General features: G+C 42.5%; 1 protein-coding gene across 3 annotated transcripts in view; it reads left to right on the top strand.

Moving 5' to 3' along the window:
- Positions 1-529: 529 nt before the first annotated feature.
- Positions 530-19,325, top strand: part of LOC117446291 (eukaryotic translation initiation factor 4 gamma 3-like) — a 60,451-nt gene continuing 41,655 nt past the window's right edge. For 2 of the 3 annotated variants that reach the window (XM_071203199.1, XM_034082397.2), the window contains exons 1-6: positions 530-1,129; positions 10,737-10,851; positions 11,275-11,379; positions 13,475-13,654; positions 15,800-15,892; positions 16,714-16,746. In XM_071203199.1, coding sequence (XP_071059300.1) covers positions 966-1,129; positions 10,737-10,851; positions 11,275-11,379; positions 13,475-13,654; positions 15,800-15,892; positions 16,714-16,746 — 690 coding nt within the window. In that variant the 5' untranslated portion in view covers positions 530-965. The remainder of the gene's footprint in view (positions 1,130-10,736; positions 10,852-11,274; positions 11,380-13,474; positions 13,655-15,799; positions 15,893-16,713; positions 16,747-19,325) is intronic. The other variant, XM_034082405.2, reaches the window with a different exon arrangement.

Raw genomic sequence — 19,325 nt, 5'->3', positions numbered from 1 at the left:
TTTGTTTTTTTGCGTGAGCTTACATCCACATTTGTTGTTGTACAGAGATGTTATACTAGATTAATAAAGACTAGGACCCAATGCCCCAGATCACTTAAAATAACAAATTGCAGTACATTTCATGAGGAATTGTCTTGCTGACCTGCAGATGCGAAGCAGCGAGAAGAACGATAGATGGCGCTAATAACACACCCATGTTATAGTCCTGCTGCTGGTGCAGATTACAGTTAAAAACTATACTGTGTAAATAGCTGAATAATTAAGGATTTTGTCCATGCAAACACGCACATTGCTAAAATAATAGTGCAAGTTGATTTGATTAAAATTACTTATTTATTTTTTTGCAATTATTAGTTGTTATAAATAGTTTTTACTATAATCGTATCATCTAAATTGAAGACACGCAAAACAGCAACAAAAAATTGGTATTTCAAAAACGTTGTGGACACATGAGCCATGTGTCCAAGCTATCTGTATCTGATTGTAGGTTAGTTGATTAGCCGAGCGAATCCGTAGCTGGCCGAGAATTGCCGAATCATCTGTCCTGCCCGGACTGCTGGAAGCGGCCGCAACGCCATGTTGGCGAAGTCTCTCATCTCTGTGAGGAAAAAATGATAGAAAAAATACGCGCCGAGAAGAAAAGGTAGATCGCCAACAGAGGTAGAAGATTGTGGCGATTATTTATTTTTGAAAGAAAAGGAACCGAGCCGGATCCGCGGAGGTTCCGGACGGACGAGGGAGGCTAAACCTCCCACCGTCCCCATGAATAGCACCGCTGATCCGAACAGCGACTTTCCATGAAAAAAATACGTTTGTGTTGCTATTCGTGCTTCGTTATCCCAGTTCGTTAAAGGGATTTGGGGCCTGCTTCAAGAATCTGCTACGCTTGCTCTATGTATGCAAGCTAGGCGTTGTTTGTATCAGTATTTATTAAGGTATTGTTTTTATTTGTTGATTTTTTTGCGATGAGTTTGCCACCGAAAGTGGTCCCCAAAACCGCCGCTGTCGCAGTTAGCGGACCTGGAAGTGGCCCCTCTCCGTCGAGCCAACTGCGGGCTACCCTGACCTCCGTGTCTCTGCCGCCGGGAGCCCCAACAGCTCCTCAGCCCGGTGCTGTACCACCACCTCAGTATCCTTTCACTTGGGTAACATGGACATTGTTTGTGATTTTGTGCATTTCACTCTTATTTTAAGACAGTAACACGCACGCTCTGCTTATTTTATAAGCGGCAGATAACAGGTTTGATGCGGGGATGATGGTTTCGTTTGGAGGGAGCTGGGATGGGAGGGGACAATTCGCTAGCTAAGTATGCTAACGTTAGCTTATCAAGCCGGTTATCAATAAAGCTAACGGAAATGTCAGTTTGGATTCGGGAGTTCACGCTATGCTATTGTTTCTACTTACGTGTGTGATTGAATAAAGCTGTCACTCGAATATAGTGAGATACAGTCAAATATAGATGAAGTGACATTAATGGGTATATAAAATAGCCATCACCGGCAAGCTATAATGCTTTCCACACCGGTTACCGGCTTTGTTCAGTTACCGTTGCTGGCTAGCAAGGTGCGGTAGCCTAGTTACCGTGCCAGCCTGCTAAGTTAGTGGTAGCCACCGTGGCTAGCAATTGTACAACTCAGTGAATGTAAGCAGTAAAGCTTCATTCTTTTCAGGGGGCTCACGTTAGCCTGTATAAGGCACGGTTTGTGGGAATTACACCCCTTTACATTTAACATGAATTTAGCATTTAAAGAGGTGCTCCTATGCACCTAACCAGGCCTGTCAGTGTTTGGGCCGGTGAGCTCTAATGATGACAGCATGTATAAATTAGTAGTTAAAAAGTAGCTTGACAGTGACATAAAGTTTGATATTTACTGTTTGTTTACATTATCAGGTAATACAATTGGGTTATCCCAGAAACCTGTCTCCAAATATGAACTGTAATTCAGTAAATCAGACTTTCAGTGTCGTGGGTTTGCACTGTCATTGCCCCAAAATACACCTTTACTTTTGAGTTTACATAGTGATACACTCACTGTGGTTGTCACCTCCTGTTTTATTTACAGTATGGTGGCACAAGTGAAAGAGAGGATTAGGTTGACGTCTCCTGCCTGTCAGAGGCAGAGAGATGTCTTTTGTGATCTGACAGCTTCTGTTGTGGTTTTGGCTTTGGCTTGTGATGTCTCAACCTGGTTTCCTGCCACCCAGGATTACAGCCGCCCTGTGTTTCTGACATCTGCAAGGGGCAGTAAGTAGCTGGTTATGGCAGGTGGCAGTATGGAACTGTCTTGCCTAAAGTGTGTTTTTGATTTGTTTGTGGGTTAGCTGAGCAACTCAAGAGCAACACAGAAGATAATAGTCTCTTTATGTGTTGTGCCGTGTCCTCTTTTGACTCTCCAGACTTCTGAAATGTGCTTAACCTACTTTTAGATGTATGTTGTGAAGTGCCTACCAGTTGAGTACATAATTGAACCCTCTTCATTTTCTCATTGTTAGGCTGGTATAGAAATACATAAACATTAGAAAAAACGAAATGCTCATTTTTTAAAGAAGAGAAATCACAAACATTTTTAATATGTTATGTTTTGGTTTGTTCACTCTTGCTAAGCTTTACTTTCACATTGATTAAAGTGATCAGCCTTATATTAGTTATCAACATTATGGAATAACTGACGTCTGGATGAAGCGCTGGCTATTGATCTACTAATGAAATAGTAACTGTGTTGCTGTTAAATGAACAGGGGCAACCCTATGGTAGACGGCATTAAACAGCGTATAGTGGAATAAGATGGTTACATCAATTATTGCTATATTTCTTAAAATGTGATTAAGAGATTAATTAGTCCGTCCTCTTTACTACATTTGACAGAATACATTGGTTGGGAGTTGTATCATAATTCATGACCACAATATAAATGAAATCTAAAATGTCCAATGTTTGGTGAATATGACATTACATCTGCACATGTATGCATATGGGTTAGGGTTATTAAATGTTAAATGTTAAATGCCATGTAACTATATAACGAAGAGTATGATTTCATTTTTCATTATGTTACTATCTGTGCAGAGGTAGGAGTTACCAGAAAGGTTACATTTTTTTAGATAAAGTTGCAAGAATGTCTGCCTTGTACTGGGGCTTCAATGTCATTTCCATGTCCCTATGATAGTCCCTGGATCCTGTTTTAGACAGTACTGCATTTGACTTTCTTGTCATACATGAAAACAACCCCTCTGAGTGTCGCCACTTGTCTGACTCCTCACTCTCTCCAGACACCAGAGGTCAGGACTGTGGGAGCATGTTACGCTCTGTCTGGCCTGGGCTCCTAATGTATGGGAATTCCCACTTGGAGGATGTTGGCGTGTGTGTCTGAGGAGTCCTGAGATGCACAGGGGTCCAGAGGAGCAGGGTGGAAAGGGCTTGTATGTGTGCAGTGCGGGGGGGTGGGGGGGGGGGGTTGTTTCTGTTCCTGGTTGCCAGAGAAACACCCAGCGCATGCGTCTGCTGCTGCACTTGTCAAACAATGACAGTGCTGCTTAGCATTCAGAGCGAGAGGCCAAGGTGGCGCTTCCCACCATCTGCCAACAAAGGCCCAGGTCACCCAGCCTGCCTTAGCCCCCCCTTATTTCCTTCCATCCCCCCTCAGCTCACCTCACCCCATTGCTCGCCCCCAGCTGAGAAAACTGAGGGCTTCTCCCCATTTCCCCCCTCCTTGCCGCCTCCCTCCAACCCCTCAGCTTTCATGGTACAGCACTTTCATCTCTGTTTGAAGAGGCTAGCTCCTTTTTCTTTCTCACAACTTTGCAAGTTTTTTTTTTTAATTCTCTATCCTAATGATTTCTGTTTGGACAAAAGGAATTTGTCAATAAAAAAAACTGAAGTTTAATTTGAACCCGCCAGCCAGGCATACAGTCAGAGCCAGTGTTCGTGTTGATATCCCACTACGTAATGTTGGTACCCAGCTGGCTGGTCACACAGCACTGTAGTCATGTATTTTAGGACAGGTGCGTGCAGCCGCGTTAGAAGATATTCTCATGAGCATACTCACTGTGGGATGTTATAAATAAACTGCTGAGTTGTTATGAGCCCGCATACAGGACTGTTTTTTACAGAGAGGGAGTGGCCTGTCGAGAAAAGACATTCTGCACCCTTTCAGAGATCTCCCAGGGTTTTTATCTGAAGCGACATAAACACATCATTGCTGCTGTTTTATTCCTCTATCTTGGATCAACGCCTGATAGTTGCTTATTGTTAAAAAAACCCAATATGTTCCTATTTTACTGACATTGCTTTCAACTGTTCTTACAACCCTCAGTATTTGCAGTGCACTCTTTGTTTGGCGATCCATCCCACCCACACCAAGATGCTGTGAGGTCCATGGTCAAGTTGAGAATGTTCACATCCACTTGTCAGCAAGTAGTGCTACAACATTTGCCAAACAGTGCAAATACTTGTTTTGTAGGAGAAAGAATGAATGCGTTGCTTCAAAATTTACAAATGCAATATTGCATCTACTGTTACGAAACACTGCAGCTAAACAATTGCTTGATTTGTGTGCATCTGCAGTTAAGTTTGCTGACCATTTCTGTCAGCTGTCCCTGTTCTGTTGTTCTTGTTGATATTCATTTCAGTCCTCGTGGGACTTTCATAGCGAAACTGTAATTTAACTTTGGAACTGTTAGTTATAACTGATCTCTCTCCTAAATCAACCTGGCAGGTTTTTTTGTTGACGGGTCCGATTTTTAGCACTGGCTAGTAGGGTTGCAAAGGGGCGGAACATTTCCGGAAAGTTTTCATGGGAAGTTAAGCTGGGGAATTTTTGAAATATTCGATGCAAAATTAAACAAAAAACATGACATTTCAACAGATTTCTTTTTTTAAGTAGAAAAGAACAAGTTTTAATAATTTTATTGAACAATTATTTGTTTCATTGAAGAACGAAAACAGGAATGTTGCGTTAAATATTACTCACCCCCCCCCCAAAAATGAACAAAAATGCACCCCCCATCCAAAAATCCCCACAAAGTCCTATTCAAAATGTTAAATGAAAAGAGCCCTTCTCCCTCCAAAAAGTCCCATTAAACATGCAAATCTTCCTTCAAGCGATCGTCTGCATTTTTGCTAAACTCTTTCAGTCAACGGGCTCTTCCTGGGCCTCATCAACATCCAACTCTGAGTCTTCATCTTCAGTGTCACTGTGCAGCCTTGTTGAGGATGGCTCTGTGTCAGGCTCAAAGAGCCTTAGGGTTGCTCGAATGCCAACCAGTTTTTCCACTCACATTTGTGAGCCTGTTGCAAACCTTTGTGTGGTCTCAATAGCCATGCAGTAAGCAGTGTGCTATGGCATGGATATTCAAGTGTACTTGAATGGCATCTGTTTGTTTTAGTCAAAAATTAATGCTAAAATATACTTCCCCCAACTATATTTAAGTTCCCTATGAAGAGCCAACCTTCAATTTTGAAAATTCCCATTAATTCCCATGGAAAGTTTCAATCTTTGAAAATTCCCGGAATTTTGCAACCCTACTGGCTAGTACTGCTGATGTTTCAAACGTAAATCATTACCCAGGCGGTATATATCTGGCTGCTGTTTGCCGTCTACCGACCTGTGATTCCGCCTCCGCCGCGATGTCTTAAAGAAAATTCTTAATTTTATTGGCAGTGTGATTTGGATTCTGTAAACTCACACAATGTCATCAAAATTATGTTTTTCATAATTTCACAATTAGTTTCACAGAAAATGACTAATCCATGCAAAACAAAAGGGCACAGTGTCATTGGCTACGTTTGCTGTCTAAATACCAGGAAGTATTCTTCACTTTTTAGCAAACCTTTACAGTGTTTCAGAGATGCAATAGGCGGGGAATCCCTGCTATGGGTTACTGTCTTAAATGATTGGGTCTATAAAAGTGACCAAAAGTAGGGAAACATTTCCATCCTATCTTTCCAAGTATATCTTTCTTTAAATATCATCCCCTCTTGAAATGTCACATTTTCTCGTGTCTGAACCCAAAACTATTCAGTTTAATATGACATACAACAGAAACATATTTCATTTAAAAACTGTAATTTCTGCCATTTTTAACAATGAATTCCTTTTTTAAATAGTTTGGAATTACTTTCTGTTGACCAATCAAGGCAGCTCTACATTTTTGTAATTTTAACTAAAAGTGAGTTGCAACTTGAATTTACCCATTTAGCAGTGAAATAACATACAATACAACTTTATTTATCAATGTAAGGAAATGTGTTAATTATGGTGTATATCTTTCTGACTCTACCTCCTTTTTTAAAGTACACAGTACTGAATCCCTGTTTCCTTCATTCAAAAAACGTGCGTGCGTGTGCAGTGGCCAGTGGGCCATCAGGGAGCAGGAGGGTTTGTGTCTGCCCCATCTGGGCCGTCTCTGCTTACTTCCTGTGAATGAACCTACAGAGCTCACCTCTCACTCTGACCCTCTGCTGCCTCTTTTTCCTGGATGTTCCATGTGATTCATTCAGGGAAGGGGTTGCAAAATACACAGCTGTAATTCATTGATGGTAGGAGTAATAGCAGATTACAGTTTATTGAGCCGTATCATCCTCAGGATCACACCCCTGCTATTTTTATAAGGCTGTATTTCCTCCTGTCTTCCCCCTTCTCTCCCCCTCACACACAATCAGCACATTAGTGGCTTTACAGTAAGCTACTGATGAAGCAGGAGCAGCCCCCCCTCCCTCCTTTCTTAAATGAGGCTTACAGGTCAATGTTGAATTGGACAAGGGCCAAAGGTGAGTGGTTAAAGCTACTTTATGATCTCCTCAGAGAAGAAGCAGGATTGATTTGTATTCTGTTCTGGTGGGGGACTTGTTTTAGACCCAAATTGACCTTGTCAAGGATAAACTACACAGAAGCCTATGCTTGTTTAGGAGTTATGAATCCTATTTTAAATGTGATTTTTCCAAATGTATTTTAAAATGGAAAAAACCTGCTTACAGTGTCATAAGGAACCTGTGTTCCTTTGACTTTAAAGAGGCCCTATTTGGCTTTTTTGGGCGTTTTTTTCCTGTCATGTTGCGTGTTATATGGGTTTTTGTGCATGTGAATGGTCTGCAGGGGCTAAAATCCCAAAGTTAACGCCACAGGGATTTCCTTTCACACACCCCCCCCCCCCCCTTCTTCACTCACTTCGGTGACATAGTTATATCACTACGTAACGCATTGTACGTGAAACGCTAATGGACGGGACATCTCTAAGCTGTTGACCAATCACGACAGAGTCGGCCAGTTAAACAATCGGCGCAGACTGGGCTCTGGTTTGAGAAAGATAAATACTTTTTTGAGTCATGTAAGCATGTAAACAAGCACTTTGTATGTCAAAATAGACAAAATACAATTATGAAACCTGCAAATTAGCATAATAGGGCCCCTTTAACTAGCTAGTATCCTTAAGGTGAGGCAATGTTAGGGTTATGCACCTTGTAACCCTCTCTTCTGTACACAGTGTTTATTCTCAGTCTCAGCGAGGGGTCAAATGTGAATCTCGCCATTAATGTAGTTTAGTCCAATTTGATGTCGCAGGTCATCGTTCAGCCCCACAACGCTCTTATTCCCTGAAGCGGTGTCCCTGCTGTAAGTCTTTAAGTTGACATTGTGCTCGCCTCCTCTCCTCAGGCAGAACATTCTTGTAGATCAAACTAATGACTAATATCTAATTCGTGCGGTCAACCACTTTCATGGTTGTGCCCGTTACATGCAAAAGAGCCTGACTGAAAAGCTTCCATCTGGTTTACATGCCCTCCCACGTGGACAGCTCGACACTGATGATCCTCAGGACATTTGGTTTTCACCGCGTGATCACCTACATATGAATAGGAAAACATTTTGTACAAGCAGTTCATCTTAAAACTGCAAAAATAAACGAAGAATGAAATGGTAATGGTGTGTCATAATGGCATACTTGGACATCCACTCTTGCTAACTGTCGGCTATTGAAGGGAGTAGTCGCCAATATTAAAAATGCTATTATATCGAAGTGAGAATTTGCAGCAGTTTGTGTGTAACACTTTTTCAGGCACAGAAACAGAACGATTAAGCTAAATTAAACGATTTTTTAAAAAGTAAATATGTTTGTGGTGTTAACATATTAATTAGCTTTGTAATTAATTACGTTTAGCATCTGCTTTTGAGTTCCCTCACAACATAACTACTTACAAAAACCTGTCTTTGAGCAATTTAAAGGGGCCCCATTTTGCTCATTTTCAGGTCGATATATGCGTTATGTTCCTCCACATGTTTACATGCTTTAATGTTCAAAAGGTCTTTATTGTTCTCATACAATGCTGCAGCAACTCTTTTCACCCTCTGTCAGAAACCAGAGCCCAGTCTGCTCTGATTGTATGCTGGCCAGCTCTGTTGTGATTGGTCAACCACTTAAAGAGGTCACGTACACTGTATTGGAGCGCTAGCCAATAGAAGCTTGGGTGTTACATAGTGATGTCATTATGTTACAGAAGTTATCAAAAGAGTCCAATGGAGGCATTTTAGGCAGCGGGGGGCAGTGCGTGGGAGAGAAACTCCCTCTGGGATTTTAGCCTTAGCAGACCATTGACATGCACAAAGACCTAAAGAACAAACTACAGGAAAGGGAAAACCTTAATAAAAACGTTTAACCCTTTAAAGGAATCTGATGATTTCAAATTCGACTGCATTTGCAACAATCAGGTCTGCCAAAATCCCTGGAAGATTTACTGATCTACTTTTGCGTTTGTTTTGCCACTGTTGACAAGAGCCCCCCTCCACTTTAATTCCATGGATGTGTTACTGTTGCTCCAGCAAGTGAAGCCTGGGTATATTTCCCGACACAGTTTCCACACAGAGATCATGTACAGCAGACAGATCAGCTTGCCTCACTTGTTGATACCCCCTCTTAGTGTGACATTCTCTGTCCGTCACCCACCAGACCTCGGTCAAGAATCATTTGCAGTTGAATATTACATTCCCCCATCTGCTTTGTGGCATTGGATGTACCACAGTAAGAATTTTCACATCAAAAATATATACAACAAGTAGAAGATTTATCTCAGTCTTTCTGGTGATATCACTTTTTGTCATGCACTTTTGGTAAAACAAAGCATCAAATACTGTGTCACCCATATAACAGTATTATTGTGCTCCTCCTCACGTTGACTCAGTGTCAGGAGACGGATCCTCTAATTGCTCCTCATTCTGTGTATGTAGACTGGGTGTGTGTGTGGGGGTGGGCGTGTTGTTATTCCCCGGCAATAAAATGGACAAACCTCCTGCTGCGCTTCTGCTTTTTTGGATAGCAGCCCTCTTTTAAATGGATTTTTTTTTTTTTTTACATCCTTCTCTCCCTCTTGTGTTGTCGGTTAGGAGTAGCGATGCTGGCAGGGGGCCAAGACAGATGACGGCCCCTGCACACAAGAGCAGGGTAAACTTGCTCAAAGGGCCAGTTTACTCCGTCAGGACAGCTTGTCTAATGGTCTTCGGTTAGCTGAGGGGGCTGTGTCCGATCATTCCTGTAACCTACGATTTGACATTCACACCCACTTACCGGCCTGATTGGCCAGCTGCGCAGAGGTTAGAAAGAACGCTGAGTTTCTTTTCAACCCTTTTTTTTTTTACAAAGAAGCTATTCCTGGCTCTTTTCATGTGAAGAGCTGAGAGCAGCACTGCATTTCTTCCTGGAGAAACTGTCTGAAAATGTGGAATGATATCCCAATTTTTAACCACATTGCATCTTCCCCTTATGACAGCTGGCTTTTCATTCTTGAGTTAGGTCATTCTGAACAACAACAAAAACGTTGGATAGTGTGCGCGGACACATGTCGCACAACCAACTTTCTCTCTAGTAAAACCCTTCCCTGGGGGGGGGGGGGGGGGGGCCAGACGTTCGGTTTCCCTTAAACCATGTGACTGTGTGTGTGAGAGACTTTCTGTCACGGCCAACTGCCTGAGCAGCTTACTAACTGCAGGGCTTCCCTCTTCTGTTTGGCTATTAGACATTCCCTCTTTTGTCTCCCTTAACATGTGAGTGATGTCTCCCAAGTGAGTCTCATTATTGCATGTTTCAGAAGCCCTAAAGAAAGTTATCATCTGTTCTGGTTTCTCTTCAGACAGAGCCCATAGCAATTATAACACCCTGAGTACTATAGGTTTATACAACTGTTGTGGTATTTGTCTTTGACCCTACTATTCCACTTCCAGCATAAGAAAACCGATATTTGATCATGTGTTTCTCTATGCATTTGCAGTTGGCTTATCTCCTGCTGTCCATTTGCCTGAAGTGGTCCAGAAATCCATTTCACATTTTCCCTTTCACACTTGCAAAATGGTGAAGGTACATAGTGTGCTCAGAGATGGGGCTTTTTGGGCTAGGGTGGGGTCGGGTGGTGGAAGGATCCTTGAAATCAGAGCCATTGGGGCTTGAGGAAAGCCCTTTGGATCTGGATCAGCTATATATGAATTGCATGAAAACATAGATATGTAGAACAAAGAAAGTGTTTGCAACACTATCACACATACTAAATCAAGTCCCTTAATGTTGTCGAGTCAGCAATATTTAGATTTAACACGATACACTTTGTTGTCCCGTCAGGTCATTTGTTTTGGTCTTGTTACATGACTACATAAAGTATGAAACAAATCAAGGATCTGAGCATCTCTTTTCCCTTACTAAGAGACCTTTTAATGTCCAGTTGTGTTTGAGTTTTCCTAAACGCACCTCTCTCCAGGATCCCTCGGGTTCAGCCACCTCTGGACGACCGGATCTTCCCCTCACAGCCCGGAGTCACTGCAGTCTACAGTGTGAGTCCCTGCCCACAGACCCTCTCCCAAACCTATCCACCGGTATGCTGCAGTGCATGCACATCAAAATACACACTCCAGATACAGAATACACACACGCAGAGACTTATCTATTGTATGGACTGAATGTAGTTGCAAACATTTGACTGTAAAAACACACACACAGTTGCTAGATTATTAGGTACACCTGGATAAAACTGGCTTATGCAACACTCCCTTTTGGAAAGGTTGCATTGTTTGTTTAAACTATTAGATATGTTGATTTATGGTAATATTTGAAGCAGTTACCGAGAGGTGTTTCTAATATTTAGTCTACGCTCATTGATATGGGCGTAGACTAAGTATTAGAAACTCCTCTCACAGAACAGTATAACCATGATAATGATGCCCTGATGTAGGCTTCATGCCACTCCCACAAGCATCAACGTATGAGGTGATTCTTTGCTGTTTTCCACCTGACCACAGAGCGCCACGGACATTGCTGTTTTTTTGAGGCAGAGCGCCCAACTGAAGTTCAGTGCAGGAGAAACGCACCAGTTTCCTCCGAAGAACATTGTAACCTTTATGAAGGTAGGATGTATTGCATTTGTTTACAAAGTGTAACCACCCTTTAAGTGTACCTGATAAACTGGTAACTGAATGTGTGTTGACTTTAAATATGTGTTTGCGGTTTGGTACCATGCAAGATCACAGGGCCTGGAAAACTGCTCGCCACCTCTATATTTTTTATGTTTGTGTCACAATATATTTAAACGGAAATGTGTTACCTCAAGGGACCTTTGCCATTCACCATCTCCCTCTAGGAGTTTATTAACATTTCCTGTATTGTGGTCTGTGTCATCGTTTGTGTTGTATTTATATATTGTTGAAGGAGTACTATTATTTTTGGCCACAGAAAAAAACAAAAACACATTTCCTCTGAAATGTTGTCCTTGGCTGAACCATGGACTTGCCATTCATGTGTGTCAGTGCCCAGCCACACCTACTGTATCCCTAAAGACCAATAGAAACCTGAAATAGCCTCATGCCTTCCCTCTGAGGACACCACAGTCACCATCTGGTAGTGGGCATTATGCTGTGATAAGAGTCATGTTTGCAGACCCTGGGCCTCTAATCAGCCACATGTGCACTTTTCTTTCTACCATACTTGGCTTTGTAAGATAATGATTAGTGGCAACCCCACATGAAATGTTTACCACTGAAATTACAAGAAAGAAATATTGATTTTCCTTTCACTACACATTTTATAGATTTAGTTTTTCTCGACAAAATGAACTGAGCTGGCTCAATAAACATGGTGCTCACTGAGACCTCCTCCACATTGTCGTGGGCATTTGTGGGGAGAATATAACATAAGAGTGTTTGATTGCCCTGTGCTGACGTTTGGTCTTTGATGAGCTTTGTAGTATTCTATAGGATTGCCACTTTGGTTATTTGAAACCACAAAGAAGATGATTTCAGTTATGATTTCTGTTGCACAGCATGTGTAGCTGCGCCAGAAAAAAGCCGGTGTATGCCTACAGAGACTGAAATGATCTACTGTAACGACACCACTGGAAACACTGCAGGTTTTAAGAGATGTTCTACCTCTGGAAGTTCATTTTAAATGCGATGGGCTGCAACAATGATAACACTGGTGGAAATAAATCCCATGGCATGAAACGGTTGTTCTCTGCAGTGGATGTAAAGCTTGTACACCCCCTCCCCTCCCCCCTTCTCTTCATGTACAGCTCCTATACAGTCGCTTGCCTCCCTTCCCCCACCCCATCACTCTGTATGTCCTCAGAATCTCTCACTGGCCTGGAGCAGTGCAGGCTCCTCCCCTGGCAACAGCAGCTAGATTAGTTGCTACATCCCAGGTCATCTGAGGGAAGTAGGCCACACATAGTTTATGGAGAGAAGCAAAAGGGATTGATCCTATAGAATCTATACAGAGTAGTGTCAGTAGATTTGAATATAATGCATTTTAAGGAGAAAGCCCTTAATGTTAGTTTTAGCGTTGGAGCTGTGAAAGCTTTAATAGCTGTGTGTAAAGAAAAAGAAAAAAAAAGCCTGGCTGGAGAGAACCGTGGGCTGCCCAGCTTTCCTGGCCGTCTCAGTGCCTCCTGCTTTCTTCCTGCCGTATCCTGTCTCAGTCCCTGGTGTGTGTGCGTCTTGCAGCAGAAACAAGCAGCACCTGCAGTGTTGCCAGCCAGCAGCTGCAGCAGCCAGGGAGGGCCCATCCCACCACCAGTCAAATCTCATCTCTTCCTCCTGATAGTGCCCCCCATATCGATGAGACTTGTTCGAATGACTCCGTTACTCTATTGTGTCCGAGGGCACTTCATTTGTCACACATGAGTTGGATGGTGATGTGATTGCTTGACCCAGTTATGCCATATGAGGCCCAGGCATCCTTGCACAGCATAGTTGGGCACAGCATGTTGCAGGAGAGGCCAGAGAGTGGCAGCCAACCCCTGCAGACTCTCAAATCACTCACCTCTGCACACATACAGGGGCTAATCCTGGAGCTTTAGCTTCATTTAAATTCTTCAACAGGGGAGAGGACTAATGACCTGTGGAATCCAGATGTTCTTTCTGTTCCTCTTCTGCATCAGTGCATGTGTGTGTGGCATAGTATCTTGTTTTGGGTGTCTGTCTAACCTGACTGTTTCATGTGATGCAGGTACCCAGGCACGCTGGCCCTCCTTACACTGCTCATGACATCACAAAGGGACACCCTAACTTGGCGGGCACACCACCCGGCCATGCCCACTCCCCGGCGCTCACTCAGGTATCCCTTCCCACAGCTTCCCAATATCGCTATGCGAAGGGCTGGGAGGCAGGCGGAGGGGTGAGTTTATCAGTGCGTCCGCCTTTAACCTCAATGCATGCTCATGTTTGATCTGTCCACCTGTTTGCTTATTTTGTATGACTTGTGATAGGGCTTGGATACAATTCAACATTAACATTTATTTCCTCCCGATATATAACCCCATCATCACAGACATTAAAATAAAGATAGTGGGATTTACTTAATGGACAGGATTTTGAAATGATAGCATTATTTTTTTTCAACAAAAAAGACAAATCAGACCGAGACAAACATGCATGTCCTGTATTCTTCATACAGTCCTAATTAGTTTAGACTGCAGACCAAGCATGCATGTTGCTAATAGAGATCAATACTGGTCAGGGCTGCAGGGCTGATCATATGGACAAACACGTTTAGATTAAAACTACGTTAGGAAAGCAGGTCGCCCTGAGGATTAACACTGGTTTGAACCAGTACCCTCTTGCTGTGTAGTCGTAGTGCTAACCTGAAGGGAGTAATGTTATGATGTCTAAGCCAACCATAGCTGTTTTAATATCAGCTACTTTGTACAACATCAAAAGGTTGTTTGGGGTTATGATTGATGATCAATTTGCTCAACCAAAATCTAACATAGTTTTTAAATGTTGGAGCCAATTCTATGCCCCTGCAGCTGAAAAAAGTCCTCTGCTAAACTTCATTGCCATCAGTTTAGCATAATTAAAGCATTTTTATGTTTCGACCTCGATTATTTGTGTAGAAAATAATGAATCAGGATAGGGAATACGTTCACAGGGGATGTGGGTGCAACCATCTTTACACCACCTGAGGTTAAGGGCAGAAGCATAGTGCTTAACCTGGATTTAAGTAAGATTATTGACTGGATGTTATGGATTTGAGGGATTCCAACCATGATCCCAGGTTGACCTTCTCATCATAGACATACAGGATACCAATTACAAGATTATTATAGAATATAATAATTACAATTGGACATGGTCGGGGTCAGGTAAGGGTTAACAATATGGTAGAAATCAAATTGAGATGTCTTTCTCCTGCCATTGCTAGTAAATAAATGAATTAATTTAAAGGTCCCATTTCATGCTTCTCCGGTTATTACCCGTCCCCTTGTGTGTTATGTAGCTTTTCTGCATGTAAACGGTCTGCAGAGTCACAAACCCTCAAAGTACACCCTGTAGCGAGTAAAACTCTAACACAGAGAAGACTTGTCTGTGCTGCCCCAGAACGCCTCGTTGGACATTTCTCTTTTTCCATTGTTCAAAACGTCCCCGGAACCGTTACGTTTGGACCAATCCGCGGACTTCCTCACGCACACGCACTCGGCGGGACGTTGCGAGGCTCGCTGCTGCGAGGAGCAGGACATTGTGAGCTGGCTCACTGGTGTGGGGTCGGCGCGACACCGCGGAACTCAGCCTCGGCACACACACAAACTCCCAGCCAGGCTGCGGGTGTGTGTGTGGTTTCGGCTGGGTTTCGCTCTGTCTCGCAGACAAAAAAAAACCTCTGTAATAAATGTAGTCTACATTTCATAAGAGGTGTAAAACCTGTGAGCATTTTAAATCGCATTTGAACTAAATGCTTATATAATCTATAGTTGTATTTGTATTGTTGATTTTAACGTGTGAACGAGATGATATAGAGAAGGTTAAGCTGTCATTATTAGGCTGTTATGTACTGTTGGAGTGGTGAGCAGGCCTATGGTTTTTGGATTTTTGTGGAGTTAGGTGTTCCGTGATTCTTATTGGTTAAATGGTCCTTGGTATGAAAAAGTTTGAGAAACACTGCGCTAGTGGATTGTCAACGGGGGGAGCCTCGCTGCGGGTAAATTATACAGATGGCCAGTCCGCCCCTGAAAAAAGTCTATGCAGACGTTATTATTAATAATAATAATAATAATAATAATAAAACATTTATTAAAAAAATTGATTTTGTTTTTTTCCTTTTTTTTTAACATTTTAATTTTGTAATCATCTCGCGACCCCCACCTTGGAACCCCTGCTTTAGGGTACCAATTATCTTTGCGCAGCACATAAACCCCAGCTGGAAACATACCAGCAACATCCAAGTGTTGCTTGTGAAATGTGTTAATGAAATTAGGATTTATGCACAGTTCCTGTCTGCATCCTAACACACTGTCTCCTCCTGTCTTTCTTTTTCTCTTTTTTCTTTTTCTCATAGTCTCCATACAACCCTGGACTAAATGTTGGTTCCGCCCCTTTAGTGTATTCACCCCAGGCGCAGCCAATGAATGCACAGCCACAAAGTCGCACGGTGAGTGTCCCTCTGCTGTTGGATTTACAGCTCTGCTGCCTCCAAGTACAAGAGTTTGCTCTTTACTGTGGCTTTAATTGAGAGTTGGGAGATGTCATTGACTTACTGACCTGGTGTTTAGATGCCACAAAGAGCTTGATAAATGTTGAAACATCTAAATCTGCTCATGTCAGTGAAGCATGAGCTGTACTTTTTTATTCTGATCTCCTTAACTTTACAGACTTGTGGTGTGGGACATTAGTAAACACTGGTGTAATCATTTCCCCTTGTTATGCAATATTCAAGTTAAAAAGTCAGAGTCCCTGTCTTACATTTAAAACCATGAAAAGCCCACTAACAGCTTTTAGGAAACCTCACACCACGAGAAGACATTTTGAATATCATATATACTTTGCCAGCATTTTCTGTACTCGCACACGTATTATTTATGAATCTAGCCTGGCTCCTGCCCAGCCCCCATCAGCAGAGCAAGGCTAACCAGACCTCAGGAGTCTTGTTTTAAGCCGTGTGGTTACTATGGGAAGGATTCCTTCATAGGAAACAGGATATTATTTTAATCCCACTACAGTATGCAACACGGCATACAGATTACTCTTTGCAAGTCACAATTGGGAATCATAATATTTAACCTTGCAAATACAGACCTTGACTTTAGTCTGAGAGCGGCGTCACGTACCAGGTGAAGTCTTGTGTGGTTGTGTTCTGTATTTACCGGCCTCATCGCTCATCTTATCGGTGTCTCTCTTATGCTCTTTCTTTCTCCCTGCTTTGCCATCACTGCTTCAATCTCCTTGCTGGACATGTCCTCCCTCCCCCACCAGTTTGCCACGGGCCCTCGACCAACCCACCATCAGGTAATTTACCCCCGCTGAACACCCCTCCTGCTCCCTCTCTTGCATCATCCTCATCAAAGCAGTTTTTAGCTGGTACCTGCTGGCAAGAGGGCTGTTTACGGGACGTCTGCCATTCCTTCAATAAAAAAGTAGTCTCCGATTTGCAAAAGCTTCAAATGTCTTGGATACAGTTGAAGAGTTTTTAATTATCATGGGGGGGTTTTCTGAGCGTGCTGCTATGTAATCCACCTGTCCAGCCAGGTGCGCAGCGCAGTTTCCTGGCGGGTGGGTTTTTGCACTATTCATGTTTATTTTTATGGTGAGATTGATCCGAGTTCATTTCCAAGAATTGAGTTGCAATTGAATATTCTTTTATCAGGTTCAGATGTAATGAAGCCTAAGCTTGTCTTTGGGCTCTCAGTTGGACAGGTTATCCTTTTATTCACAGGATGTTTAGGATTGGGATTCTCCTAGACTTTCTTACAGTTTATATCATTTTCTTAACGACCCTTTACAATGTAAAGGGCCTTGAGTTTGAGACCCCTCAAACTCAAGGCCCGGGGGCCAAATCCGCCCGCGGCTTCATTTGATGTGGCCCCGCAAGAGCTTGCAAAGAATATAATACGTTTATTATACGGTTACATGACACTTTACAGAAGCAGGTTGCCCATAAACTACATTTCCCACAATGCATCTCGTTTTGTGACATGCGCATTGAAGAGACTTGCAATTATTTGCCCTGGACTTCTGCTTTCAGACGTAGTTAATTACTAAGTTATTATCCTATCCGATAATAATCCAATTCAGAGGCAATAATGTCATATAAAATACATTATTTTATATATATATTATATATTTATATAGTTATAACCGGCCCTTTGAGTGCAACCTTTATGCGAATGTGGCCCGCGATGAAATTGAGTTTGACACCCGTGCTTTACATGATGACTTAAATATTGATCTAACATTTAAACGAACAGGAAATGACTCTCTGTGATAATGGGTTTAGCCTCTGCACACGTGGTTAGAGCCTATGATTGTTAGCTATTAAAAGAAGTAAAGGTGAAAAATAATAATAGAAAGATAATCTACTTGCCAGTCAGAGTGCTTTCAATTGCATGTGCCATGAACACACCTAACTACTACCTTGAGTTAATTGTGCTAGACCTCTGCAGGGCACTTCCATGCAGCAGTATTACAGTATTTGTTAGTGTGTTCGTAAGTGTCTCGATAGTGTCCTGCTAATCCGTTTTTATACTTTTTAAGTATAGTTGATCCTAGCATAATCGAGCCATTATTTGCAATGATTCTATTTTTTAAGGATATTTGGCTGTGATATCATGAGTCTTATTTGTTTCCAGTAATTACACCAAGGTAGTGTCATTTTAAATTGGCTGTTTTATTGATGTTTGGGTAAGAATTGTGATGTTGAGATTGTACACAACTACATCTGCAAGCCACATTCCAGGTGAACACAAGTGGTCCTAATAGTTGTTCTTAAAATGCTGAATATTCATATGGTATAATCAAGTGGTGGTCTTAAGTTTTCAGAACGAAGAGAGCCAGTGGTAAAGGTAGAAGGCTCCGTCTGTGAGTTTCCTGTCAGGCATCTGACACCTTGTGAACCAATTAGATTGTGAAGGGCCTGTTAATGTGTTCCTGTCTGGCAGTGGTGCGGTTTGTGGATCACCTTGTGGATGCTAAGAGTTGCTGACATTCAGTTATTATTATTTATGTTATTTCCTGTTGTCTTTTGTAGTTATTTATTCATACCGTAATGTTTCATGCCGCTGCCAAGTCAAGATTGATGTGTTAGGCTGCGGCCCCACGAGGACGAATTTGGTCGTTTGCGTTACTGTTTAGTGTCATATAGACCGTTCGGCCACACGAGGACAACCGAATATGGCACTAAACGACTGAGGAAACGACAACGGGTCCCAAGGTGGATAGAAATGCATACGCCACTCTCTGGGGGGTCAAACAGCTCCGTGTGTGCGCCCTATACGGACATTTTCAGATCACTGATAGTGATTGCGCAACAGCCCCGCCTCTCCCCACCTCTTCTGCTCACCTCCGCTTACCCCGCGCCAGTGCTGAAGTGTTTCGCCACCAACAACAACAACAATGGCGGATCGCAGAGTTGCTATCGTGCTCCGGACGCTATTGACCATGCTACAGTTGTTTGTGCAACATCTACAGCAATAATGATGAGGCAATAGCCCCGCCTCTCCCCACCTCTGCTGCTCACCCCCACGTCAAAGTAAACTGCACCCTGAATTCAGATTATTTATCTTTCTCTCGCGAGTGAAGTCTAATCTGACAGGACGGAGACACGCAGCTCTGCTCACCTGCAGCTCCTCCCTCTGCAGCAAAACACACACTTCAAGTCAGATCATCAGCCTTAGCTATTTTAATTACCTCTCAAACTCCCTAAACTAGTTATAAATATGTTTATTTTTACTGTCGGCCGGGTCACTGATTACTGGATGAGCTGCTGCATGAGACAGACACTGACGCTGTCTGAAGAGAGGGAGGAAAAAGAGAGGCTCCGTGTATTTTATCATTATATTATATAGAGTCGTTATTCATTTGTTTTAAAG

The sequence above is a fragment of the Pseudochaenichthys georgianus genome, chromosome 5 (assembly GCF_902827115.2).
Source record: "Pseudochaenichthys georgianus chromosome 5, fPseGeo1.2, whole genome shotgun sequence".
Classification (NCBI taxonomy): domain Eukaryota; kingdom Metazoa; phylum Chordata; class Actinopteri; order Perciformes; family Channichthyidae; genus Pseudochaenichthys; species Pseudochaenichthys georgianus.
The sequence above is the reverse complement of the archived record's forward strand: the minus strand, read 5'-3'. Positions and strand labels throughout refer to the sequence as shown.